This window comes from Chiroxiphia lanceolata, chromosome 7, assembly GCF_009829145.1.
Source record: "Chiroxiphia lanceolata isolate bChiLan1 chromosome 7, bChiLan1.pri, whole genome shotgun sequence".
Taxonomy (NCBI): domain Eukaryota; kingdom Metazoa; phylum Chordata; class Aves; order Passeriformes; family Pipridae; genus Chiroxiphia; species Chiroxiphia lanceolata.
The window spans coordinates 7216100-7242473 of NC_045643.1; the positions used below are offsets into that span (position 1 = coordinate 7216100).

The 26374-nt window shown below is 46.4% G+C and overlaps 1 protein-coding gene across 1 annotated transcript in view; it reads right to left on the minus strand.

Moving 5' to 3' along the window:
- Window positions 1–1290: 1290 nt before the first annotated feature.
- The window catches only part of FN1 (fibronectin 1), a 52520-nt gene continuing 27436 nt past the window's right edge, over window positions 1291–26374 (minus strand). Inside the window, 26 exon segments of the mRNA XM_032693395.1 lie at window positions 1291–2148; window positions 2525–2635; window positions 3194–3300; window positions 3884–4009; window positions 5227–5391; window positions 6715–6853; window positions 7409–7640; window positions 7776–7875; window positions 8718–8807; window positions 9344–9523; window positions 9734–9823; window positions 10036–10212; window positions 10379–10466; window positions 11546–11733; window positions 13526–13795; window positions 15477–15590; window positions 16311–16466; window positions 17147–17311; window positions 17661–17777; window positions 18150–18419; window positions 18969–19058; window positions 20363–20545; window positions 24116–24307; window positions 25001–25087; window positions 25337–25505; window positions 25842–25936. Coding sequence (XP_032549286.1) covers window positions 2074–2148; window positions 2525–2635; window positions 3194–3300; window positions 3884–4009; window positions 5227–5391; window positions 6715–6853; window positions 7409–7640; window positions 7776–7875; window positions 8718–8807; window positions 9344–9523; window positions 9734–9823; window positions 10036–10212; window positions 10379–10466; window positions 11546–11733; window positions 13526–13795; window positions 15477–15590; window positions 16311–16466; window positions 17147–17311; window positions 17661–17777; window positions 18150–18419; window positions 18969–19058; window positions 20363–20545; window positions 24116–24307; window positions 25001–25087; window positions 25337–25505; window positions 25842–25936 — 3776 coding nt within the window. The 3' untranslated portion in view covers window positions 1291–2073.

Below are 26374 nucleotides of genomic sequence, written 5' to 3' on the forward strand. Positions count from 1 at the left end.
GGACAAGCCTCTACAGGGAGCTTGGGAAAATGGGCTGTTTAAACCATTTTATCTTGAAATGGTTCCTGTGGGGAGGGGGAGGTGTTTGCTGCTGTTACAAGAGCTGTGACATTGGAGTGCAGAGGTGAGGTGGACTCCTTTTCTGCTGGGTAATTCTTGTGTGCCCATGAAGTGAATGAATTACTTAGTGACAAAGTGACTATAGAGGGATCTTTGCAATTGGTCTCTGGTCCAAAATATGTAGCCCTCACTTGGGAAAACCAAATAGCAATCTCGTTTAATGGGAAAGTATTCTTCTGTGCATCTCTGTCTAGGCAGTTTTAGATCTCCTGTATTTTAGGGGCTCATTTGGCTCTGGAACACTGGTGGCACAGCTGATTGCTGCTGCAATCATCACACTCTGTAAATGTTTGGGTTGTTCTATGTATAGCAATCCCTGAAGGCAACTGCCATGTGTGTTTTGCATGTCAAGGAGCCAAATTCTCTTTTCATGTGATGCTTTATTCAGTGCAGAGAATCCCATTGCCTTGAGCAGTACAGTGCGTGTGCAGCCAGGCGGGAATGGGGCCGAGGAATCGCGGCAGGACCTTTCCTGACCCTGCTCTGCGTTTGCAAAGGCTGGACAGGCATGGGCAGCATTGGCAGCACAAGCAAAAGGGACTCGGTGCTGACTTGGTTCACTCTAAAGAAGACTGGCTTTGTTTTAAAAAGGGTTTTGAGGGGAATTTTTCATTCACCTCCCTCCCTGTCCCATGAGGTAGAAGCACAGGAGATGTGAAAGGGGCCCGTAAGGCACAGGCAGGGACGAAGGTGCTGCCTGTCCCCTGCTGGGCTCTGAATCCTTGAACACATCCAACATCACAGGTTTGGACGGTCTCGCTCCATTTGGCAACTCAACCACTGAAAGCTTATTTAATTCTAGGTATGTAGGTGTCTGGCTGGATTAGAACCATTGCTACATCTCAGTTCACGTGCAAAGCAGGGACTGTTTTCCTTTCCCTCCCTTCCCGCTGTTGCCCCAAAGCAAGCCTGTACCTACTCACTGTCTTTGCGCTCTACAGGGGCAGGGGGTGCAGCTGCAAGCCTTTAAGTAACAAGCTGCTCTACCAATATTCTCTTGAGGTTTACTTCATGCTTCCTTGGGGTGTTTGGTCCATCTTGTGTCAAGGCACTCTTACTCCAGCTCTGAATAATCCCGCTCAGAATAATCTCGCTCTGCATAATCCCGCTCTGCATAATCATCTTCATCCTAAATTCCATGGTAGCAAAGAGAATCACTTAAACTATATGTCTGGTTTGTAAATCTTTTTATTAAAAGAGTTGTTTTTTTCTTTTCCACAGTAGTAAAGCTTTGGCACTTACAGTATAAAAATAATCACTGATCATAATTACACCAAATTCCTCTTTGTCAACTGCATACTAAGTGTCTTCAATACATTTTATTCCCATATAAAAACACTTGAAGGTCAGGGGAACAAAACTGATAAATAACGGTATGAGATATAAAGATACAGCTAGAAAAATACTAGGATCATTGAGAAAGGATTAGGACTGTGCATATTTTAAATATCACAGTGATTGGATTTGCTGTTCCTATCTTATTGCTGGCTGCACGCTTATGTGAAAGCAGAAGTGTTTGGTGGACTTTCCTATCCCTAAACCTCAGTAATGCTGTACTCAAATGTTCTTTGCATAGCACGGGAACCTTGAATTTCTACACCCTCCCTCACCCTCAGTATTTTGATCCCCCACCAAATTTGTGATTTAGAACCTTCCCCCCCCCCTCGCTTTTTTTTTTTCCTTTAAATTTGAAAATATTGACTGGTATTCAACACCTTGGGCAGAACCAAGACAATCACTATCAATCATGAGAAAAGTCTGAAACACTCCAAGAGTGGCGCTTGGAGAAGCTGTGAGTTGAGCTTAAGCTGGGAAAATGGCTCCAGAGCAGAGGGCCATTCTCAGAAGATGCAGATTTGCTAGCATCCCTCCAGTTTGGATGGTGACCGTGGCACATGGGTATTTATGCTTTGGTTTGTCTGTTGCCATTGCCGCCAGGAGTGTCGCTCGCTGTTACTTTCCCCGTGGCTGCTGTGTGTCTGCCTGTACATCTAAGGGCATGAAACACTCAATGGGGCAGTTCACGTTCTGTGGGGAGGGAAGGAAATCGGTTAGTGCTCCATCCTGGGAGGACGGACACGGCCCTGCCGTGCTTTGGGCTGGGAAGTGTTGCTGTTGGGTTTTCCCAGCACAAAGCGCACGGTTGGCTCACGGCAGCAAGGGAAGGCTTGGGAATCTCTCCATGCACTACCACCTCGGAGCATGCAACCGGACCCTGCACTGAGTGTGTGTGGAGGGTGGGCTCATGCAGATGTGCTGTGCAGTGCTGGCTCAGTGCCCTCATGCACCCCTGACCAAGCAGAAGCTGCAGCTCCTCTCACCCTCGGCTCTGCACGGACCCCCCGGAGCTGTGCCAGAGACCAGGCTCACGGTAAAACAGGGCAGAGAAGGAAGGGGTACTCACGGTGTTCGTGGCCTGGTGGTATCTCTGTGTAAACTGTGTGTAGGTGTGGCCAGCAGAGCCCTCAGGGGCCACCTCCACGCTGGGTCTGCGGCAGTTGTCACAGCGCCAGCCCTGCAAGGACACAACATACCGGTCACACCCCACTGGTGGGAGGGCCAAGGAGCTGCCAGGACTCACAGAATCACAGAATGGGTTGGCTTGGAAGGGACCCTAAAGATCACCTCATTCCACTCCCCTGCCATGGGCAGGGACACCTTCCACTAGACCAGGTTGCTCCAAGCCCCGTCCAACCTGGCCTGGGACACTTCCAGAGATGGGGCATCATCCACAGCTTCTCTGGGCAGCCTGTACCAGGGCCTCACCACCCTCTCAGGGAAGAATTCATTCCTAATATCTAATCTAGATCTACCCTCCTTCAGCTTAAAAGCCATAAATTCATCCACATTCATACATGTGCCTACAGAGCCACCAACACCAGTGAGGCTGCTCCTATGTTATACCACACAGCCCCTGATAGCAAATACTTAAGCTCTCCTCCTAATTATTGTTCTTACATGGGCCTGTTTTGGCCCTTTCCATGACCTAAAGCCCAGCAGTCTTAGAACTGCACCCCTGCACAGCCTCTCTCTCCCTTCCCTATGTTCAGCTCACCACATCCCTGCTCCTTACCTGCTGTCCTCCATAACAAGTGCAGGAGCAGATGGCCCCAAAGTACTCCTTCTGCCACTGCTCTCCAACTTGGTACATCTTCCCATCGTCATAGCACGTGGTCTCATCTGTGGAGGAACAGGCAGAGCTCACTGTGGGGCCTGTGCTTGGCTTTAAGCATTCTTAGAGCAGTTTGCTGATGAGAGGAAAGCCCATGGCCAGTGCACTCTCCGTGTCTGATCAGAGGCTCACGGACTGGCAGGGGAACATCAGTCATTTTTATAGCTCCAGAGACACTTTTAACTAGAACGTGAGGCTATTGGCCTGACAAGAGCAATGCACTTTAAATCACAGCATGAAGTCCAGAGGAGCTTCAAGCCACAGGCCCTGCAGAAGAGTCCACCTGGGGTGATCCACACCACTCAGTGCAGTGACATGTCCCTGGTGTGCAGCTCCAGGGCCACAGGAAGGCAGGGCTGAGTGTGCTGTAACCTGAGCTCACAAGAGAGAGTTTTCTTCTTTTCAAGCTCAGGAATATGAGATTTATGTCTTCAGCCCTTGTGAGAACAGACTGAAGGTGTCACCAGTCCAGCCTGAATCAGACACATTGATATGCTGCTTGCATATCAGGACAAAAAGTTAATGGGGACAGCCCTAAGATGCTGAAATTTCCTGAATGGGAGCTCAAATGAACATCACAAAGAGACTTACGAGGTTCACACTTGAATTCTCCTTTTCCATTCCCCAGGCAGGTGCAGCTCATCATCTGGCCGTTCTCCCCTTGCCGGTCCCACTTCTCCCCAATCTTGTAGTTCACTCCATTGTCGTGGCACCACTCTGGGGGAGGCAGAGCAACAAGAAGCAGGAGTTATCCCACATGCTGCAGTGGCACAGCAGGAGGGAAACACGTTGGCATTGTCTCAGGAGCCAACAAAAGGGCAAGAGAAGGAATCTTTTCGCCTCATGTAAGTCCCAAGGAGGAAATGGGTTCAGATCCTGCAGTTTTTAACTGCTGAGGACTGCTTCAGCTCTGGGAAATGGCTAGAGGCTCTTGGGAAAAGAGTAGGTAGGATGTGACAAAGAGTGGGGAGAGGGAGAAGGAGGGTTGGTTAACAGGGAAGGAAGAGAAATGAAAGGGAATTTAATAGACATGGGGCAGGAAGAAAGAGAAAAATATTTTAAATACTTTTTTTTTGAGAAAATACCCAGTATAAACTGTATCACAGAGGCTGCAAGACACAATGGGTAAGCCATGTGTATCATATAATCACATATAAATATTAATCCTGTAAAATAAGAGTCTTTCCTGCAGTCACTCCTCTGAGCCTATGCAAATTGCAGAAATATCCTCTTTGCTGAGCTTATCCCACAATTTAAAAGCCTAATTTCAATTAGTTGGGTATGTGTTGTGTTAAACTGCTTAATCACAGACTTTTGTTCCATTCCCTTACATCAAGTTTGACACTTTTCCATGTAAACCACAGTCCTACAAAGAATAAAACTTAGTGCCCTGGGCAGAAGCATTAGAAAATTAGAAAACTGGTTTTGCAAGATGCTTTGCAAAGGCTATCTGCACTGCAAACCAGACTGGCTGTAACACCCACTGAAATCCACACCACTTCTGTCTGGCCCACTGTAACAATGTGTACAATCAGGAGATGAAGATCCAACCCCAACTTGATATTCAAAGCTGTTGTTTCGAACGGTTACTCGGACACTGTCACTTGGGTGTCTTGCCAATCTCACTTTTACATATTACCTTGCCTGGCAAGGGTAGGGAAAATAAAACAAACATTTAACTTGAGTGAAAATTAATTTATCAGTACAATGTTGATCATTGCTGGTGCAGTGAATGGCAATACTAGATAAGCTGCACAGCTCAGAGGCAACCAAAGTTTTCCATCACTTCCCGTGATGCAAAACATTGCTTTGGTTTAAATACTTCAGATCCTGCATTCCTTTGCCTCATGTTTGGATCAGGCTGGTTCTGTCAAAACATGCCACTACTGCTCAGGGAGAATGGAGATGGGGGTGGTTAAAAGCAAGCTACTCACTAGAAGAATCACATCTGAAATGGCCACTGCCAAAGCCTAAACACTGGCACCAGAGTTTAAAGCCAGTTTCAGATAAGCGCTCCCATTCCTCGCCAATGGAATAGAAGGAGCCAGTGTAAGTATCAAAGCAGGTGTCGTCAGCTGGCTGGTTTAGTCCTTCAGACACTGAAAAAAAAAAAAAAGAGAAGAAACATTCATCACACTCAGCAATAGGAACTACTGAAACACAGAACGATTTTCACTGAATAGACACTTTTTTTCTTCTTACTTCCCTGACAGTAATGGAGCTGCCCCATGGGCATGTACTTGATGGTTCTGTCAGCAGTCCAGACTCCCTGGGATTCGTTTTCCATTTGCATGTGTCACAGCAGTTGAATGATTGAGAAAATAGCCTTCATGCCAGTTTTTTTATTTGCCAAATCTCAAGCAAGTGTGAGTTTCTGCATTTGCTGCTGGAGAGCAACAACCTGACTCTGCCTGTTTTTAAGAAAAATGTGCTGTCTGATGCTGGGGATAACAAGGGTTGGTAGGTGCATGTGCACTTTTTTGGGGTGCTGCAGGTTCCAGCTCTTGGCAGGGGCGTGGGAGAAGGAGAGCAGACAATGTTGTTGGACAGTCATTTTTCACCTTAGGTGTGTGCCCTGACTGGCAGGTGGGTGTTTTACAACCACCAGTTCAGCGTGTGATGATCAAGAGTTAATGGTCTTGGTTCAGTCTAGGACAGACTGGGGTGCTGAAAGCAGAAAAACAGCTTTATTTCCAAGGGAGGTGGAGGCAGTAGGAAGCTGCATGGGGAGACTGAATGGATGGAGAAAATAAACCCTTATCTCTTCGTTTCCTCTCCTCCTCTTCTTTTTCACCTCAAAATACACACAGGAGGAGAAGAGGGCTGTTGACCAGTCCCAGGTCCCACAGGGTGTGTGTGGGCTCTGGGCTCTCCAGCTGCGGGAAGTGCTGTCTCAGACCACAAGTACTTGTGGTTGGTCACATGGCTTCTAAATGCTCCCTGTTGATGCTTAATCAGCATCTCTGTGGGCAGCCTGCCCTGCTGCCAGACCTGCCTTTGGGATGGTCTACAGGGCTGCTGGATAACAGCAGCAGTGGGAAGTGACTTGACAGGGCAGTTAAGCAGCCTGGCAGGAATCTGCGACTCCAGCGTGATCCCAGACTTCCTTCAAGAGGAGCAAATACCAGCTCTCTTAGTCTCTCTCTTGGGCACTGAACCTTGAGGAGTTTGTGGAGCATCAAACACCTTGTTTGTGATTAGACAGCAGATCAGAATAGCTCTAGTCCCACAGTCAGTTATCCCAAACCAGTGGACCTCACAAATCACTTGTCCCAGTGTCCTGCTACAGAAACTCTCCTTACCAGAAAAGTTTTCCTTTCTGATCTACTCTCAAGCCTGGGCACCAGGTAGGTTGCCTTGAGTAAAGGAAATGAGGTAGGGACAGCACAGGTTCACCCAGACTCTGTAAGGCTTTTCCTTACCAGTATTGCCAACTGTGACCACCTCCTCCAGCACCTTCTGTCTGCGGTGATCCTTCAGGGCTTCCACTATGATGTTGTAGGTGGCCCCTCTTGTAAGACCCGTGAGCGTGGCACTGGAGGAAGTGCCAGGAACCCTGAACTGCAACAAGAGACAATGCCAGGTCACTGGAAAGGGAGGAGTGAACACCCTTTAGGCGCTACACTTCTCTCACAGGAAAGAGAGGTTTAGACTGACCTCTATGACCATCTTGGAGCCAGACCATTCCCCTCAGACATTCTGAGAACTTCAAACAATACCAAGTTAAACTTGCCTACTCTGGACTATAGATCATGAGGGGTATGTTATTACTGCCATTTCAGGGAAACAGAAACCAAGGGAGACAAGGAGGAGTCTTTGGCTTGGAGAAGCAGCACCTCAGTCTTTGAAACTCCCACTCAGCTCCCTGACTGCCCCCTTCCCTGGTGAAATGTTTGTGCTGACAGCATTTCAGGACTTTCTGGTTTAGCCATTTTATCCTGTAGCCTTTTCCATGAAGGAGAGGAGGGAGGCACTTATCCTTTCTGGTCTCAGCAATGTGTTAAAAGAAACTCTTCAAGCTAATTCTGACTGGCACTCCCTTAGCACAGCAAAGGGACTGCTCTCCCAAGGGAATGTGCTGCCACAGGCAAGGCTTTGCCAGGACAGCTCAGTTACCTGCAGCGTATCCTCATCCTGGCTGATGGGCTGACAGGAGATGATGTACTCAGAGCTCTCCAGCAGCGGCCTCCAAGAGATGGTTGTCTGAGAAAGAGCTTCTTGGCCCGTGGTGTCGTTGCGCCGGGGCCCGCGGGAGTGAGGGTAGGAAGGCTCCACGATGATGGGCACCTGGTAGCCCGGGATCTCGATGGCCTCGTCCACGTTGGGCAGCGGCCGCCTCGAGCCCGGCCTGAGGGGAGTGGCTGTGGTGGGCACAGGCCGCCTGTAGCCGTGCTCCTCAAAGAAGACCTGCTGGCCCTGGTGTCCTACTGTCTGTGGGTGCCCAGAGGTGCCTGGAAGTTGGATACCATTTCCATTGTCATACCTATTGTTTGTGATGTAGGGGGTCCCCTCGTCAATGGAAGGCACGTCCAGGATGTCAGGCTGGTTGGGGTGTGGTCTGGTAATCAATGTGGGGAGGTCATCTGGCCAAAGAAAAGTTGGAGTCATAAAGCAAAGCGTGCAAATCAACAATGGCAAACTAAACAGCTGCAGTGGGTGCTGTACACCACTCCAAGCAGCAAATATTAGCCATCATCCCAGCATGCAACACACTTTTTATGACCTCATTGTGACTGTAAAGTTAATTTCTCTATATATTTATATACCGTATATGTACATCTTTCATACATAGGCATAAGAAGTGTGTCGGTATGAAGCTTTTATACAGCTGAGCAACAATTTTGAACACTGGAACCCAAAGAAGCCACCACCACTGCTCAAATTGAGAAGAAATTATTACACATGATTACATATGATAGTCACAGGTTATCAGTTTAAGAGGAATCACTGGTATGCAGGAAGAAATTAGCTCCTTGGTCACATTTGGATACCTAGCTGGTATTTTGCTTGCTACAGGTACCTCAGTCTCATACTGTGAAGGCTGCAGAGTAAGAAATGCAACGGGTAACAAATGAATGGTTTCTGCATTTGATGCCATCATGTGTTAGGCAGTAATGTGAGTGTCAACTCTAACTTAATTATCAAGTAGGTACCCAGGCAAGAATCCAGCACCAAGCATATTGTTCTGCTCTTAGCGTTCAAGCACAGCTAAACACAATTAATGTAATTTCAGAATTGTACCTCCTGCATCCTAGAAAGAAAAACCTTCTTACAAAGCCTATTTGACTCAATAGAAAAAGACATGGTGTGAGTGGTGTGAACAGCATATTTTAAAAACCATTATCATTTCAGTCCTGACATTGTATTACACAACTGGAAAACATCATCTCCTGTTGGCACACACCAATCCAGAGCTTTGTTTTACCTGTCCTTTTTCTGCCAACCAGTGGTTCACTCTTCTGAGTGTTCTTCACTGCAATGATGTAGATGATGTATTCAGTACCTGGTTCCAAACCTAGGGAGGGAGGAAGGACATAAAACCATCTTAAAATGAAGAGTTGCTTTTCTTTTATGATTATGTGTGAGATCTGAGGCAGAATGAGAGGTGGGTAATGGCTACAGCATGGGTGTGTGCATTTTGGATCTGAGGTTTTCGGGAAGGACAAGAGAGTTCAGCCTCCTGTTTCTCAGAGCAAGTCTGAAATCTGACCATGTCAGCTGGGATCACAGACCCAAACATAATGAGCCCAGCAGGTGTGACTGGCAGGGTGCCACAGTCAGAGCCTTTTTTCCTTGAAAGGATGACAACTGTGGTGACAGTAGAAACGAACATCTGGATTGTTAGGTTGTGGTGGCTGAATGATCAGTGAAGACTAATGTGTTGCAGGACAGGTGTGTTCATAAAACCACTGTCTGGCATTGGAAACCACAATAAGGGAACAAAACTGTCTCTTTCTATTATCTGACCAACAACACATTTTATAATTCTGCCTTCCCTTTCTCTTCAAATTTAGCTGTTTCAGATGAAGAGCTCCCAGACAAAACAGTTACCAGTAATAGTGGCCTCGGTGGTGCCGGGCCGAGGGCGAGGCAGAACCTCCTTGACAGGTGAGCCAGGTTTCTCATATCTGATGATGTAGCCGGTGATCTTGGCTCGGGGAGCCTGCCAGGTAAGCAGGATGGAGTTGCTCGTGGTTGTAAGGAAGCGCAGGTTAGAAGGAGCATCGATAGCTGGGGGAAAACAAAAGGAAACAAGTCAAATTTAGTAAAGACCAGCAGATTCTTTACTATCTGCTTGACACACTTCTCAAACTCAGGAGTAAAACCTATTGCTCTAAGTCACAGTAAACATTGAATGTGATCAGATACAGGCAACTCCTAATTGACCATATGTGGTTACTATGTGTCAACATGAGCAGAAAAGTCAGACAAGATCATTACCAGTGGAGGCATCAAGTACTACTGGAGAGCTGCGTGCATTCTCGTTCAGAGTGTAAAGGTAGATCTTGTAGTCAGTGCCAGGCTGCAAGCCTAAAATGAGATTGAAACATAAACGTTAGCTAATCCATCCAAAAGGGCCATCAGAATGTCTTTCAACAATCTCTTCTTGGAGACTGGTCTTTATAACTCATATTTTTTCCTTCCTTTTGTTCTTGCAGTATTTCTCCTCAAGGAAATTCAATTACAATCCAAGAATCTGATGTGCCCGGGTAGGGCTTGCACCCGCAGAAGCCCCCACTTACCAGTGATAGTGTAACTCCTGACTTCAGGGCTGATGGTCCTTTGAACGGGGTTCTGGCCACTGGCTGGGACAGCTTCAACCAGGAAGCCAGTGATGGTCTCAGTCTTGGTTCTCCAGGTGATGGTGATGGTTGTCTCGGTGGCATCTGTCACACGGGGCCTGCGAGGGGGACTAACATCTGCACCAGGAGGAAAAGATGCCCTGTCAGTACAGTGGGGACTGTGAATCCTATCAGCCAAGTGCTTGTAGAGCTTTGTACTCAGCCTGCTTCCAACACAGAGCAGGATCCTGGCCTCTGCATCCACACAGGACTAACTGGTCACTGGGGGAGGGTCACTACTTACTCTCCAGAGTGGTGACCACCCCCTGGGCTGGCCGGCTGGTCAGGGAGTCCTTCAGGGCATACACACTCACTTCATACTTGGTTGCTACCTAGAATGAACAAGGTTACACAGTGTTAGAAGGAACTAGCACAGGGGAAATGCTCCTGCCCTCCTTCAGGGTTTGGTGGAGCCACATTTCTCAGTCACTGAAGTATGAAACCTTAAAATAACTCAAATCAGGGATGGATTGATGGGATAATTCTAATTATTTCCAGCTGTAATAAAAGAGTAGACATGGACCCTGATAAACAGTGCTGCTGGTAATACTAGTAGTGCACATGAACACACTCAGGAGCAGAAGAAATCCTGGAAAAAGCTTATTCATCATCCCTCATCTTGGAATCTGTGCTTCAAAGATGATTCCTCAGGAAAAAAAAACAATGTAATTTCCCTCCTATTTTTCCCAGGGTTAATGGATGCCATTTACAATGATAAGGTGGCTCTTGCTGTGAATAAAAGAACAGTGGAAGTTATAGCGTGGGGTTTTTTTGTCCTTGACTCCATCAGACCATGAGCCCACTTAGATTAGAATGTTTTTTAAGGCTCATTTTTGAAAATGATTCATAAAACTCCTTAAAAACAGATCAGTAGCTTTTTAAGATTGCAGGAACCATAAAGCAGTGATTTTCAACCTTTTCCAGTTCAGGAACTCCTGAAATGTTTCCAGTGGAGAAGATGGCTATATAGCAAATTTAAGCCTCACAAAAGACCTGCATTTTTAACTTACATTTTGCAGATGTCTTAAAAATAGGAAAGTGACTGCCAGAGCTCCCATATCACAGCTTGAAAACCCCCGCCTTAGATCACTTTACTTGACCTCTTTTGTGAGAGATGAGTAAAAGCATTTTACTGGGTTACTCTTGATTGTGAACCTGGTAATTTGCATTTGATTAAGGCATCCAGTCTCTCTGTGCTGGGAGATGAGGAAGAATGCAGATCCAACAGGCCAATTACTTGCCTTTTACAAAACTACAGTGAGGAGTAGTTGCAGTCTGACGAGCCACCAGCTTCAGTCAGACCCTTAGGAGTTGTAATGTTCTGCTCCAACTGAAGTTCCTGACCCAGGAATTGGAAATTGCTTCAAGTTCTCCTAACACCTCCTCCTCCCAACACAAAGAAAAGAGTTACCATCAATCCAGACACGACTGCGGATGTGCTGTCTGGAGAAAGGTTGATTTCTTTCATAGGCCCAGTCTTTTCCTTGGGGTTCACTCTGACTCTGTAGCCAGTGAGGCGAACGTTGGGTGCGCTCCAGGTGGCCGTGAGACTGGTGGGAGTTACCTGAGTGAACCTCAGGTTTGTTGGAGGTGGAATTGCTGCAAAAATCCAAATTGGCACACGGTTAGTTTAAAAAAGACAGTCTTGGATAAAACAGTCTTCTCTCCCGAACGTGAGACAGGTTTAGGCCAGGAAAGTGGTGTGCCTTCCGCAAGCACAGGCGTAAAGCACCACGGAAGGGGACATGGTATTCAGGAGGAGACTCTCAAATCTACATAACACTTTCCAGCAGAAATAAGGAGATATTGATGCTTCAGGCCCTGAAGTTAAGAGAGCAATGACATTTGCTGTGATATAACCTATAGGCTTTGGGAGGTGTTTAAATCTACAGCAGGCCAGTCTGTTTTAATTATTCCACCAGTCTCTGCTTCTCAGCCCACAGCTCATAGTTTAGTCCTGCTTTACTTGCCCCTATCTGTTCATGATGATTTACATAAGTAAGTAGGAAGAAGGCTCAGGAATTGCAGAGAGGATATAAAAATACTGCAAATGTAGAGGGGAAGCATTTTACAGCCACTTACACAAGTGTAAATTACTACACAGAGAGCAAGGCAACGGAAAAGCAGAGCTGTGGTGGCCATAAGGCTCATCACACAAGAGCCTGTTCATGAGCTAACATATCTGATATCCTTATAAACAAGTGTTTGCATAAAAGAAGGAGCATCCATTGAAGTGATTTCTTGCCTTACTGTTGGTAATCCATGGGCTGCAAACAGAGGAAAGATATCCCTTACCACAGTGCCCACTACAGCACATTGCTGTGAAGTTTTCCAGTTTTATAGAGTGGAAATACAGAACGTCTCCCTTCTTGCTTTGCTCAGAACTCAATCTAAAGCCCATGAGAGTCAATGAAAAGTCTTGAATGACTTCAAATACGCTTTTGAACATCCCACAAAAGGTAAACCACAGAGGGTGGATTTGAAGAAGTCCTAGATTTGCATTTCTAGCAGGTAGTCAGCCAGCTGTTTCATCAATACAGCTCTTTGCTGCAGTTTAGCATAGCAATCTGTACACTGGGAAACACTGTCTTCATTCCACCTCTGGAATTATAGCACCAACTTTTCATCCACAAATGAACAGCAGACCTTTATTACACAGGTGCTACCTGTGTAATAAAGGCACATCTGGTAATGCTGGAAGCTTGGCAATGGATTCCATATTGCTGGAAACAATTTTATTGCAAGCAATTAGCTTCCTTTTCCTTTTTCACAAAGAAATTTTCAATGCATTCTACATGGGGTGGGATCAGCCTGACACAGAAGGGACTCTCCTGAATGGAGCATGTCCTCTCCTTGTGGAGGTGATGTGAGCACAGGGTGTGGGCATGCACGTGGGCCGTGGTCCCTAGGGCAGTGCCAGTGAAGGAGCTGGAGGCTCTGTGAGATCTGAGGTTTAGGGAATCTTCTAGCTCTTCCTGCTGATCTTTGGTCCCATCCAAGATCCCTGGGGGAGGAAGCTGCCCTCATCTCTCTGTTGTTGGCAACTGCCTCTGATTCCAGGTGCCCCACATCCCAAAGGTAAGACAAGAGCATTGTGAGAGGGCGGGTCACGACAGATTTGACTCCATGACAAGGAACAGGACACTACTGGACACACACCCCTCCTTTCTCCAGAGTCTACTCCTCCAATCCTACTATCTTTCATTCCTTCTCAGTGTGTCTGCAGGCTGACCCTGCTCTCAACCAGCTGGCACCAACTGAGCCATGTCTCAAGAGCAATCACATCCCCTCGGCTGCCCCGGGGGTTCCCAGGTGCACATGGAAGCACACGTTACCCAATGGGGCAGAAGCCCCTGCTGCCATGGCCTGCTGGGGGTAGTGGAAGGTGTACCTGTGGACTGGGTCCCAGTGAGGGGCAGGCTCTCCATGTCATCGTAAATGGCAACGATACTGATAGTGTACTCAGAACCTGGCCTGAGGCCATGCAGCTCAGCAGTGTCTTCTTCGCCCCCTGGGGCCGGCAATAGCTCATGGATTCCATCCTCAGGGCTTGAGTAGGTCACCCTGTACCTGGTGACTTGCCCCTGTGGGCTTTCCCAAGCAATTTTGATGGAATCAACATCCACGTCAGTGAATGTTAGTCCTTTAGGGCGGTCAATGTCTGTTAGGCAAATTAACGGTAAGAGGTTATGTGATAAAAAGCAGGTCGTGTGTGAGCAAAATAAAAAGCATTTCCATTACATGCAAAGCAGTTTTCAGTTTTGCGTGGCAAGGGGGTACTTGATTCTCCTCTGTGCTGCACCTTGCACACATGTTCACACCCATGAGGCTGAGTTTGGGGGTGCCAGACAGCAGGAAGGTAATCATGGCCTTGTTGAAACCAAAAGGACTTGTACTGCCACCTTCAAAGCAGCCAGAACACCAATCCTTACCTATTTTTGAGTCCCTTTGGCACCTTTTATACAACTCTAAAAGCATTAAGCTACCTTAAAGTAGACAAGACTAAAAAAGAAATGGGAATGTTCAGGCCCATTTCTCCCATGTAAGTGGCTGTAAGTGCTAAAGGCAGCCAGAGAGCCCACCTGACTAAGTTTGGGTTCACGCTGCACTGGCCTTTCACTGTCGTAAGCTGCTGTGCAAAGTGCCAGCCCAAGGAGAATCAGCCCCACTGTTTTTCTTTCATAAATTAATACCCAATTAACACACTAATCAAGAAAGCAAAATTACTCAGTATATTATATTTTAAAATCAGGTGGGAACAAGCTTTTCAGTTTTGCATTGAGTGCACAGGGAATCAATGTCCACAGGTGCAGCTGGGTGCTAGGCACACTTCCCAATTAGACCAATTAATCAGATTTTCCCAGCAAGGTGGGAATTCAGTGCTAGACAGCAGGGTAAGTGAGCCTTGTTCACAGAAGCCTGGAGTGGCTACCACAGAAATATATCCACCTGTTACACAAAATGGGAGGATCTGCTATATTATTTTTATAGTGGATCAAAATTATGCTTTTCTATAAGGTTTCAACTTCCTTATTTGCCAAGTTGTATTAGTCTTCAATTTTCTACATTTTCTAGTTGGCAAAGGTGATTTTTGTCGAGGAATTTGTTGGTTTGAAATGGATGTGGACTCTCTTCCCACCTCTGCAAGGCTATGGAGAAGCTCCAGTTGTCTTTAGGAAAATTCTGTAATGTTTGGGGCTGAGTTACAGTTTTGAATACAAGCCTGAGAAAGGGACTAACATGCAAGCAAATCCCTAGCCCAGAGGTGTCCCTAAAAAGGCACTTCACATCAGTGATATCCCCAAGTTACATGTTTCCTCTTGTGTCCTCTTTGGGACCAGAGCAGTTTCATCCAGGTAGACACAATAATTCCAGGACTGACCTGCCCTTTCCTCTGCAGTGCTTCATCCTAAGTTCTTGATACAACTCATATGGTTCCCCTTACTTCTTCATGCAGGGCTGCCAAGCTGAGCCCAGTCCCTCAAGAGCAATCACCTTTGCCACCTAGCTCCTCAAAGGAGATTTTTGCACATTTTACCCACTGATTGGCTGATGGCAAACGAAACCCCAAACGACTTCATGGCTTTAGTGAAAGAAAATCAGAAGCGCAGCATTTTGAGGGGGCAAGAAATTGCATTTTGCCAGTGCTTGAGGCAGAGGGACTGTGTTTGTGCCAGCATCTGCAACTTAAGTGCACAGTACTTCTCACAGGGCAGACCACCTTGCATTCTCCTGGAGAGCAGGCCCCTGCCTTTTGCTTTCCCTGGGACTGTGGTGCTGCATGGGAGGTTCAGACTTTGACAGATAACACTTGTTTTGCTCCCATGAAGTGAAATACGTACTGGTGACGGCTGTCTCAACCAAGGGCAGGCTCTCCCCGTTCTGGTTCTGAGCGTAGACACTGACCATGTACTCCACTGTGGGCTGCAGACCTTCAATAGTGACCTGAGTTTGATCTGGCAGGAAAAAACAGCATTACTCAGAAAGAACAGCAAAGAACTGCCCTCTAAGTAGCCTTGAATGAAGGTCCTGTAAAAGCCATACCATGAATAAATGTCATTAAAACAAGATGGGATTGACAAACCAAATTTGCCTTCAGCTTGCACCATGCTGCTCTGTAGGGCACAGCAAGGCACCCGCTCAAAGGCCCCACAGCTGAAAGGGCAGGTTAGCACAGGAGGTACAACACAGCTTTCATCGTTTTCTGGGATAAGACTGGCCATCACCCCAGCTGCATCACAAGCATCCCTGAGTGCTAACCTCTGCTAATCCCATAAAATGCACTGTGTTCCCAAGAGCTGACCTGGCAGGTTCCACAGTAACGAGCTCAAGCCTGTAGTGTGTGTGACTGAGTCCATGCTATGACCAAGGGTCACATTATGTGGCCTTCAGAAGGATTTCAGAGGAAGCTTTGCTGGATGCTAGAAAATCCAGTGATATTTCTTTGAAATGCAGGTGCCTTTCAGAGACACTGAGATTGCTAAGAATAATCCCTTGCAGCCCAGTGGTGTCAAAGAAATAGAAAGCTTTTGGGGCAAAAAGTCTGCCCTAGCTTCTTCTGAATGAGACCCAACTGAAGGCAGCAGGATGGCAAAAAAAGCTACAAGCAGGTGAAAGATTTTAGTGTTCATTTCTTATATTCTAACAGATCTGGTGAAGGTGACATGCACTCTTACCTGCAGGGACGTTTTTAGTTTTTGTGGGCCCATGTCCTTTCTTGGGGACAGCTGTCACCCGATACCCTGTGACTGGGGATGTTGAAGGCTGCCACCTGATGCTGATGCTGTTGTCCTGGACGTCGGTGACTTGCAGCTGGGATGGTGTGTCTATTTCTAGGCAATAAAAATATTTTTTCTGAGTATGTTGGTAAAGGAAACCCTCCCCCCACTGTTGTCTCTGACTGAATTTTACTCTGCTCATTCTTTTCTAGGCTGCACTTCTTAGAAAACACATGTTGCTACTTATTTGTCCCTCATGCTAGCCCAGACCGAAAAAGCCTTAACCATGATGTGGGGGTGACTGACCTCGAATCAATATTAGTTGAGGATTTTTGCTGTTTTAAAGGCTACTAAATGCCTTTACCTGCAGCTACAGCAGGATTATGATTAGGTTATATCTAAATGAGGAGTGAGATGACAGTCTTGGAGTTAGAAAGTCAGGTCTCATCAGGATCACAGCACACCAGAAGCACCAGCGTTAGGCCCGCAGTGACTCCATGATATGAGAGCCCAACAGGATTCCCACTCAGCAGTGAGCAGTCAAACATTGCTTGTATCCCCATTTGGACTCCACAGGATCTCCCTCCTCCAAGCCCACGATCCCCTTCCGTGTCATGTCATTGTCATGCTGGGCCACCAAGATCTGCAGCTCCAGTGAAACTGATGGGCTCACAACACAGCCCATGGCTTCTAAAAGAAACCAGGGATCAGCAACACATTTGGGGGGATAAGCCAACACAAAGCTGTAGGGTTTGGGGGCTTTTTGTGTCTTGTTTGGTTCAATGAGGTCTCACCTGTTTTGTAGGTGACAGTGACTGGCTTGCTGCTGGCAGGGCTGTCTCCACGGCCAGTTACAGCATACATAGTGATGGTGTATTCCACACCAGGTTTGACACCATTGATGGTGGCAGTAGACATGGTGCCGGGCACTGTAAACTCCTGTACAGGGCTGCTTCCACCTGTGGAAAAACAAATGTAATGGATCTACAAAGTATACATTTTAAATCATTACAGAAAGCAGGACAATCCTATATGCATCAAGTTGAAGGCAGGACTCTGTTGATTTCAATGGTTGTTGGGTCAAATTCCTTTTCAGAGATCCCAAGGAAAAGAATGAAGTATGCACGCAGAACAACCTCTCAAACCACTAGAGAGTTCCAGATACTCTTTTTGGTAGATAAAAAATTATTTGCTCTTCTTCAAAAAAGACACCTCTGTGTCTGCTACAGCCAAAGTTGCCTTTGCTATTTGCTGTGGCTTTCTAAGGCCTCAGAACGGAGTTCCTGGTCTGTGCCTGGCTGCCCTCACCTGTTTCACCATACGTGATCCGGTAGTATCTCACTGTCACTGCAGGAGCATCCCAGGAAAGCACAAGGCTGGTCGGGCCAGCAGGGGCAACTTGCAAGTCCCTTGGAACATCAGACACTAGAAAAACAAGAGAATTGAAAGGAGAATTTAAACACAGTTTACATCAGCTACATACTCTACCTACCCTACTGTGCTCCTCTGCTACTCATCTGTGTGTCTTTTTAGCCGTGTGCACACACACCAACAAGTGATGTATCTGGTTAAAAACCACCTGGCATTGGACCAGATTTAATGAAAATAGTTCTGCTAACTATTGGTCTGACTTGGTCTGAAAGTAGCATGGGTCCTCCCACCTCAGCATCACATGTACTTCCTGGTGAGCCGAGTTTCACCAGCTGGTAGGAAAGATCTGTTTTAACGGTGACACCTTCACTAGAGGACACTCAAACCCCTCACTGTAACTTTTAGGCAGCGTTCTCTCAAGCTCACCTGTGGTTTGCTGGCCGACCAGGGGCATGCCCTCCTCCCTGCCGTTGATGGCGATGACGCTGACCACGTACTCGGTGCCTGGCAGCAGGTTGGTGAGGGTGATGGAGTTCCGTGAGGGGGGCACACGGTCTTCCTTGGGCCTGCCACCGCCCTGCTCCGGCTGGTACCGGATCTTGTAGCCTGTGGTGGCGGCACGCGGAGCCATCCAGTGCACAGTGAAGGAGTTGGCAGTTATATCCGAGAAGTCAAGGCCAGTGGGGGAATCGAGACCTGGGTGCCGCAAAGAGACAAGAGACTGAGCTCCACGAGCTACTTCTCGTAATCACCACTGCCATGTTTCCTTAAGCTCTGTACCACGACACTGCCAGGTAAGAAACCAAATGCTATTCAGCTGTGGAACTAAACAAATGTGTGTTCAGGATCCAAGTGAGATAAATAAGTGCTGGAATGCTATAGCAGGAAAAGTGTGTGTGGCACACACAGACAACACTGTGAAAAACAATGCACATGACCAGTTATGGAACAAGACAGACTAAGTGACAGATACAACATGCTCTGCCTGGGCTTGTTCTCAGGGTACCTTCACACCAGGGTCTACAATTTAAAAACAATGGCAGTTACGGCTCTCAGATAGAAACCACAGAATTTCCTAGTGTTCTCCAAGATGTGCATCTGCACTGCTTTTGATGATTATCATTTGATGATCATCTAGCTGATGACCCCTCAACAAGGTGGCAACACACAAAAAAGAGCTAAGAAGTCTCATTAATGAATTCTTAAAGGATGACATTAAGGATGTCCTGGGATGCATCCAAGTACCTGTTTTCTGGATTCCATAGAGAGGTGCACTCTCATGTTGCTCAGAAACACTGTAGACTCTCACCAGATATTCAGTACCAGGGAGCAGGTCTGTGGAGTTTAAGAACAGGGATTTAGACATATTTCTTTGCTAATAACTACAAGTTGTTCAACCTACACAATTTTAACTGTATTTCTTAAGAGAGGTTATCAGGTTTTGTTTGATGGAAGATCTGAGCCTCCAGGCCAGTCAAAAATTTAAGCCAGTTATTTTTTTTGGTATTACAGTTGCCTGCAATGCTTTAGCCTGAGGGAGCATGGAATTCTGTATCATTGCTTCATCAGTTTGTGGAGACTGACTAGAAGCAACTTGTTTTCTACAAGATCCCATCTAGTTATCTTGTTGTTTAGTTATGCACCAGGCCAAAGCTTCAGCTGATATAAACTGGAATAGGGCCAAGGATTTCCAACACAGCTACTGGAACTCAGATGAGCTACAGATTTGGTCTCTTATTCTGAAAGTGGGTATTATCTCTCACTCAACCAACCTGATTCTAGGGCAAATAAAAAAAAAAAAAAGCCCAACTTTAAATACAACACAGCTTTTGAACCAAAAATTAACGTCAGCTTTTTGAAAATGCCTGTGTTTTGTCGTCATGTCCTGTAAGGTTCCAAGCAATATGTATTTTCTGGTCTGAGCATACAAAGCCAAAAGGAGCAATGACCTTTTGCACATTCTGATCATCTCCCTGAACCTCTGCACTGCACGTCCTTGGCAAACCAGGTGAATAATATGTATTTACTCTTAATACCTAACCAGACTGCAAATCAATGCAATTGCCCAATAGCCTGATTCATCATTGTCCTTGGATTGATAGGAAAAAGCTTTCCCGTGGTTTGGCTTTAACCTGAGTAAAGCAAGAGGCCAAAGCCCATTTAGTGTGAGTTTGTATGAGGCTACTCGAAACATCAGCTTAGACCAGCTGAGAATTTGGCCAGCTACACTTAGAGTAAGCAATTTTTCTTTTGCCTCCTCCTGTGTCATGTGGACCTTCACTCTCTACAACTCCTTGAAAGGAGGGGGTAGTAGCAAGGTGGGAGTTGGTCTCTTCTCCCAGGTAACAATACACAAGAAGAAAAGGCCTCAATTCACACCAAGGGAGGTCAAAGTTAGATATTAGGAAAAATTTCTTCACAGAAAGGTTGGTCAGGTGTGGAGTCACCATCCCTGGAAGTGTTCAGGGGTGTGTGGATGTGGCACTTGGGGACATGGCTTGGTGGTGAGCATGGTGATGCTGGGTTCATGGTTTGACTCAAAGAGGTCTTTCCCAGAAGACCTCATAGAATAAAAATTCTATGATTTTGTGATAAGGGGCCTCTTATATTTGCTTGACTTACGTAGGTAACCCACTTACTTGTTAAGATCACCATGTTGTCTGAGGGTGAAACTGTCACCTCTGCAACGTCGTCCTCCTTCTTGGCGGGTGAGTAGCGCACCAGGAAACTGCTCAGCACGATGGAAGTCGGGGGAGTCCAAGTCACTCTCATGGTATCAGGCCCCACGTTAGTGAAGCGGAGATCAGTGGGAGGAGGCACAGCTACACAGCAAAGAACAGATCTAGCTCAGTCCTCTGATTCATAACAGTTGATCAAGATGCATGTTCAGGGAATCACCACAGAAAGTATCTCATGCACAACAGACTACTGACTACTGCACCAGACTCATGCAGACAGACTTCTAGACTACACTTGGTTCCACTACGGTTAAGAGAAAAATGTGTCTGTACTACTGTCAGGCCGCTTTAACCTCTTGGCAATTCCTGATACCTTAAATATAGCCCATTGGGCTAATTTGAAAACAAGGTAGCAAGTTTCAGTAATGTGCTTCTAGCAGCTGGATTTCATATCACAGATGTGGTGCCAAGAGAGGTTTAAAGTTGCCATACAGCAGCTTACAGATGGAAAAGTAATCTCATCTAGAATCCATACATGCACACACAGGAGAGGAGAGGGTATATCACTAATTTCCTATGACTCTACTTCTACTTGTGTTGAAGGATTTACAGCCTCAGGAATTTCAAACACATCAGGATTTCATGCAAGAACCAGTTTCCAGCTTGCCCTCTGCTCATGCACTATAGAGACCCTTGACAGTGTAGCACGGCTGTCACTGGCATGTCCTCAGGGAATGGTGTCCATCTGCACCCCTTGGGGCATTGTGGAAAGAGTGAGGCCACTACAGAAATGGAGTGCTGGAAGCCCAGACAGCAGGAGGGTGTGTTTGCTGATCTGCTCTGCCCTTTGGCACTCTTATTTTGGGGAATCACAATTTAAAGGCTGGTGAACACACACAGGCTCCATTCCAACTGGATCTTGGAAATCTGAAGAGCAGAAGGTGAATGAGCCTGGCAAGTCTGCAGCCATTCATGGTATTGAAATGCCTCAAATTCAGAAACTGAGCAGCACATACCCATCCCCAGCTGCCATTTGGAGAAAGCAGCGAGCTGCGTCTGTCTGGCATCCCCACAGTGAGTGGCTCAACTCCTCTTTTGACAAAGCCCCATCATCCCAACAGCCAGTGCCAGCAGGGAACACGCCCACGTCCCAAAACACGGAAGTTTTCAAGATTCACCGTTTGCTGTGTCAGAGTGGTGGGGGCGCTCTCTCGCCATTAATGAGTGTGATTACACTGATGTCGTAATCAATGCCCGGCTCCAGGCCTGTCACTGTGTAGTATCCTACTGAGGAGTCCACAAAATCTTCAAAAATAGGGACACTCTCTCCTGCTGCAACTACTGTGATGCGGTACCCGATAATGGTGGAGGCATTTAACGGGGTCCACCTCAGGCCGATGCTCGAGTCAGTTATGTCAACAAAGCTTAGGTCAGTGAGTTGGGGCACCTCTAATGAGTTAAAGAGCAAAGGGAAAGGCAGAGACACACAGAGGCAAAGAAAGACAAGGGAGAAAAAAGCAGTGTTCATCACTATTAACATTACAGACCTTTGGAAGCAATTGAGGTGATATGCAGAATTTCTCTTGGGGGGAAAGGAGGGTTTCCGGTGGGCTTTTAGGTTTTGGTGGTTTTGCTTTTTCCTTTTTTCATTTTGCCTTTTAATATTTACCCTTCAATGCAGTCTCCAGCTGCTTCCCTGGGCAGACAGAGGCTCAAACCCTCAGATAATGTGCTTCTACTTTATAGAGATAACAATTTTCAAAAGCCCTACAGAGGCACTTAACTTGCAACACATCTAGTTTGAGCAATGATGAGCCATAAGACCCGCATTTTCTGATGAAAATAGAAACAGAAAAAATATAGCCCCCCCTTTTTTTTTTTTACAGGTAGACTACGAAAGACCAAATTCTATTAATATATAAATAAACACAACTCTGAAATAATAGTTGATTGACCCTCTAGAATTCTTGTCTTTTTCAAATGGTGAGTCTAACTTTATCACTGGGGTCATAAAAATATCCAACTTATTTGAAGGGGCTAAATCAGACTAGACCCTCAGCTAGGGAGAACCAGCAAGTTTCGGGTAGATCATTCCACTGTCTGAACCACTTACACTGGACTTGGAAAAAAAAGCCTCAAACCCCTGTAATGGCTTGAGGATCTGGGCCCAGAATTCCTCAAGTTCTACTTACCACTACCTGCTGCAATATCTGTGCTAAAAACAGATGATAGTGAACAGTGAGTAATAAAATACTTTCTTGGAAAGATGGTAAAATGGTTAAGAATGACCTTTAGATGATAAGAATCCTGTCAGTGACAACATCCCCATATTCAGAGGTTATGTCCAGCACATGCTGTGGCCAAGTACCTGATATTGTTGGCTAAAGTGTTGAAAATCTCAGATCTGAGCCATTCAATAAGGATGCTCTTTAATTACCTTCCAGATACTGCCTACATTTCTGTAGGGAAAACAAGCAAAGCTGCGACTGTTTCCTCTATTGATATTACTATTATTAAAAGTGCTCATTTCCTGCATGGTAGGACCAACAGAACTGGGCAGGGAATTGGGCAGATGCATCTTTAATTGACAATGGCCAAACCCTCAGTTGCTCAAGTCAGAACATTGGTATTGATTTAAGCCACAGGATTTGGCTGTGTAACTTTAGCAAGGTGATCCTGTGGGAAGTAATGGATGCTTTTCCTCAGGATCAGACACCAGTAGGTGAGTCAAAGATGCAGGACTTGGTATCCATCCTGTTGGATCATTTCAAGTTAGTTTGAAAAGGACTTACGAGACAGAAATATTGTTTTAATTGTATTGGTTATGTTCTATTTTAATGTCCTTCAAGGAAAATACTTATTTTACAGAATCAATGCAAAAAAATGCCAGTTTTCTGTGAGATCATGGTTTATCCACATGTACCATATCACCTTTAAAGAGTGCTAAAAGCCAGACACATACATTCTTAGCTTTCCCCCACCAGAAGATGGTGAAGGGCTAAAATTATTACTGCTTTAATTATGACGTATCACAGTATTAGTTCCCCCCTGGGGAGCACACAGCACTTCAGTGAAGCGTGGAAATTTTAAAGCAGTGTTATAAGAGCAAGCAAACACAGTAGCTGGCATCATTTCAGGGTTGAGCACAAACAAAAACACACAAAGCCCCTCACACAGGAAAATGAAACCATTTGGGGAGATGCATTTTGCTACTATGGCTACAAAGGTGGTTTCTGCAGTCATCCCAGCACACCATGTGAGGTGGCACACACCACTCTGTGTCTCAGAAGTGCTACAGTGATGGACCTTTCAATCCTGGCTTTCCTCTCCAATGTGCTCAAGTGATTTTCTGTCACTATTGCTGCCAGAATTGCTCCTGTGCTTGCTTCCCACTCTGATCACCTACTTCCTGTTCTCACCAGCTGTGAGAGGCACTTCAGAGCCAAGTCAAGTCTTTGCTGCTCTCCAGCTCAGTGTAAAGATCCACCTCCTTGCCACCACCCTGTGACAGACAACCTAGGCTGCCCATGTAGAGAAGTAGAGGGGTGTAAGAACTGCTCTGTCACATGTTGGTACTTGGCTATTCTGCTTCTTGAGACTAAATGTAAAGCCTAAGCCCTCTGTCATCAGACTAGTAGGAGTTGTGCATGCAGAGCTCTTGTGCTCAGCCATTGGACTTTGAGTAGCTAAACCTGCTGCTCATCCTTTCCTTACCTGGAGTGATGGTTTCAGAGATGGGGACACTCTCCTGGTCGTCCTTGACTGAGTAGACACTGACATTGTACTCCACACCGGGGTTGAGGTTTTCAAAGGTGCAGGTGGTCTGATCTGCACCCACAACCTCCTCCAAGGTGGAGCCCTGCTGCCCGTTGGTGGGAGTAGTGGTCACACGGTACCCACTGATGCCTGAAATACAGAGAGACCGGTGTGCAGTGACCTCCTGCTGAGCTCATTTACATCAGGGCTCAGCACAACTGAGGCAAACACATGACATTTTACAAAGTGATTTTGCCACCCTGAGCCCAGCAGGCAAGAGGTTGCTTTGTCAGGCACCCCAAAATGAGCTTCCCAGGAAGCAGCCATGCCATTCTCACAGCATTTCAACTCCTCACCAAACTGAAAGTCTCAGACTCCTCAAGAAAAGGTTCAGCTACAAACAGAGAGGGGTTTTTAAAAGCTTTCAATCCTCCATTTATGGAAGTCAATTGTACAGCTCCCATCAGCTATTGTGGGAGAAGAGTTTACCCTGAACACTGTCAGAACTTCCATACTTACTCTTAATAACACAAACTCATCTGTCACTTCCAAAATCTCTGTGGTGCATTTTGCTTTCCTTCCCTTGGACTATTTTTAAACCCCTGGAGATATCTGAAGAAATCCTTCAAATCCTTAAAACAGCTGAAATATCTGAACACATTCAAACTCCAAAATAATAAGTTACCTTCAGTGCAAATATCTAGAAATATGTACATTTTTTCTTAAATTCCTCAACAACAAGTTTTCCATTGAAGTCTCCTTACTGAACAGCAAGGCATCAGAGAACAAGTGTTACCATTCTGCTACAACAGATTTGGGCATACTGTGAGTTCACATAGTTACCTGGAGATGTGCTTCTATCCCAAGAGACAATCAGGATCCCAGTATCAGGACTGGACTTCAGGCGCAGTCTGGTTGGTGGAGCCAGTGCTGCAAGTGTTCAGACAGACAGGTCAGTGGTGCACTGGGAATCATGCTGGCTGCCTCAGCACCCCTTCTCCCCACATTACACCCTCACCCTTTCGGAATTAGCTACAAATATTCTCCTGAAGTCACGGCCCTGCACCACATGAGACGTGCTACCACAACAGGAGGAAATGACTCCCATAAGGCAGCCCGGGGAGCACAGGGGAAGCAAGTGGAAGAGGGAGGAATCATGGAAAAGCAAGTGTTCCGTACGTGTGGTCACTCTGCGGATGATGGGGGTCTCCCTCTCCTGGCCGTCCATCAGCACCGTGAGGCTGTAGGTGTATTCCACCCCGGGGGTCAGCCCGGAGATGACGATGCTGCCGCTGTCCGAGATCACCTCCCGCGGAGCCTCCCCGCCCTGGCTTGGGCGCACCCCCAGCTGCAGGGAAGACACGTTTGCTTTTCAGTCTCAAATGCTCCTATCCCAGCTAACCAGCAGCATCCTGACTTATCATCCCACATGAGCATCGTGGGCCTTAAAGCCACACACCAGCTGTTAATCCTGTAACGTGTGTTTCAGATGAACTTCACCTAAGGCCCCATGATTGCATTGACCTCTGTCACCTAAACCCACCCCCTGTAAGCAGCAGGTCTTTTGCACCCCTTTCCCTTGTGCTCCAATCTTCACTGCAGGCCATAGGAAACTGCTTCAATCCACCTTCCCCGCCACAATGAAGCAAGAGGAAAAAGAAACACAAGCCTTAGTTTCTCCTACCTTGAAACCAATCCTTGGGGCAGGTGTCCAGGTGATGACTATGGAAGTCTCAGTCACTTCTGTGTTAAAAGGAGGAACAGAGCCAGCAGGCTGATCTGTGAAGGGAATTGGCAGAGTTGAAGCCTATCTGCTATGATGGCTCAAAACAGTCAGAAAACCTGACTTACAGCAGTCCAAAGAGCTGGGGTATGTAATGATTGCTGAACTACAACACTTCTGAAAATCCAGGGATTTGGGAAGGATCTGACAGGTTATTTTTGTCTGCTGCTGGGCTTGACAGACATGGTATGCAAGTGGTCTGATCATAGGGACTACTTTTGTTCCTGAGGAAAGCGAAAATACTGAACTGGTTCTCATGATCCTCTATGCATCCAATCCCAAGAATTTGGGGATTATTGGTTTTTTTGGTACAATACATAAAGTGTTCCTAAAAAAAATAGCTTTTTTTTCCCTTCACCTCCCATATGCCTTCCAATCAGCAGAACCCCACACCCTTGTCTGTCATCCAGCTGTCCCAGTAAGGACCATCTTAA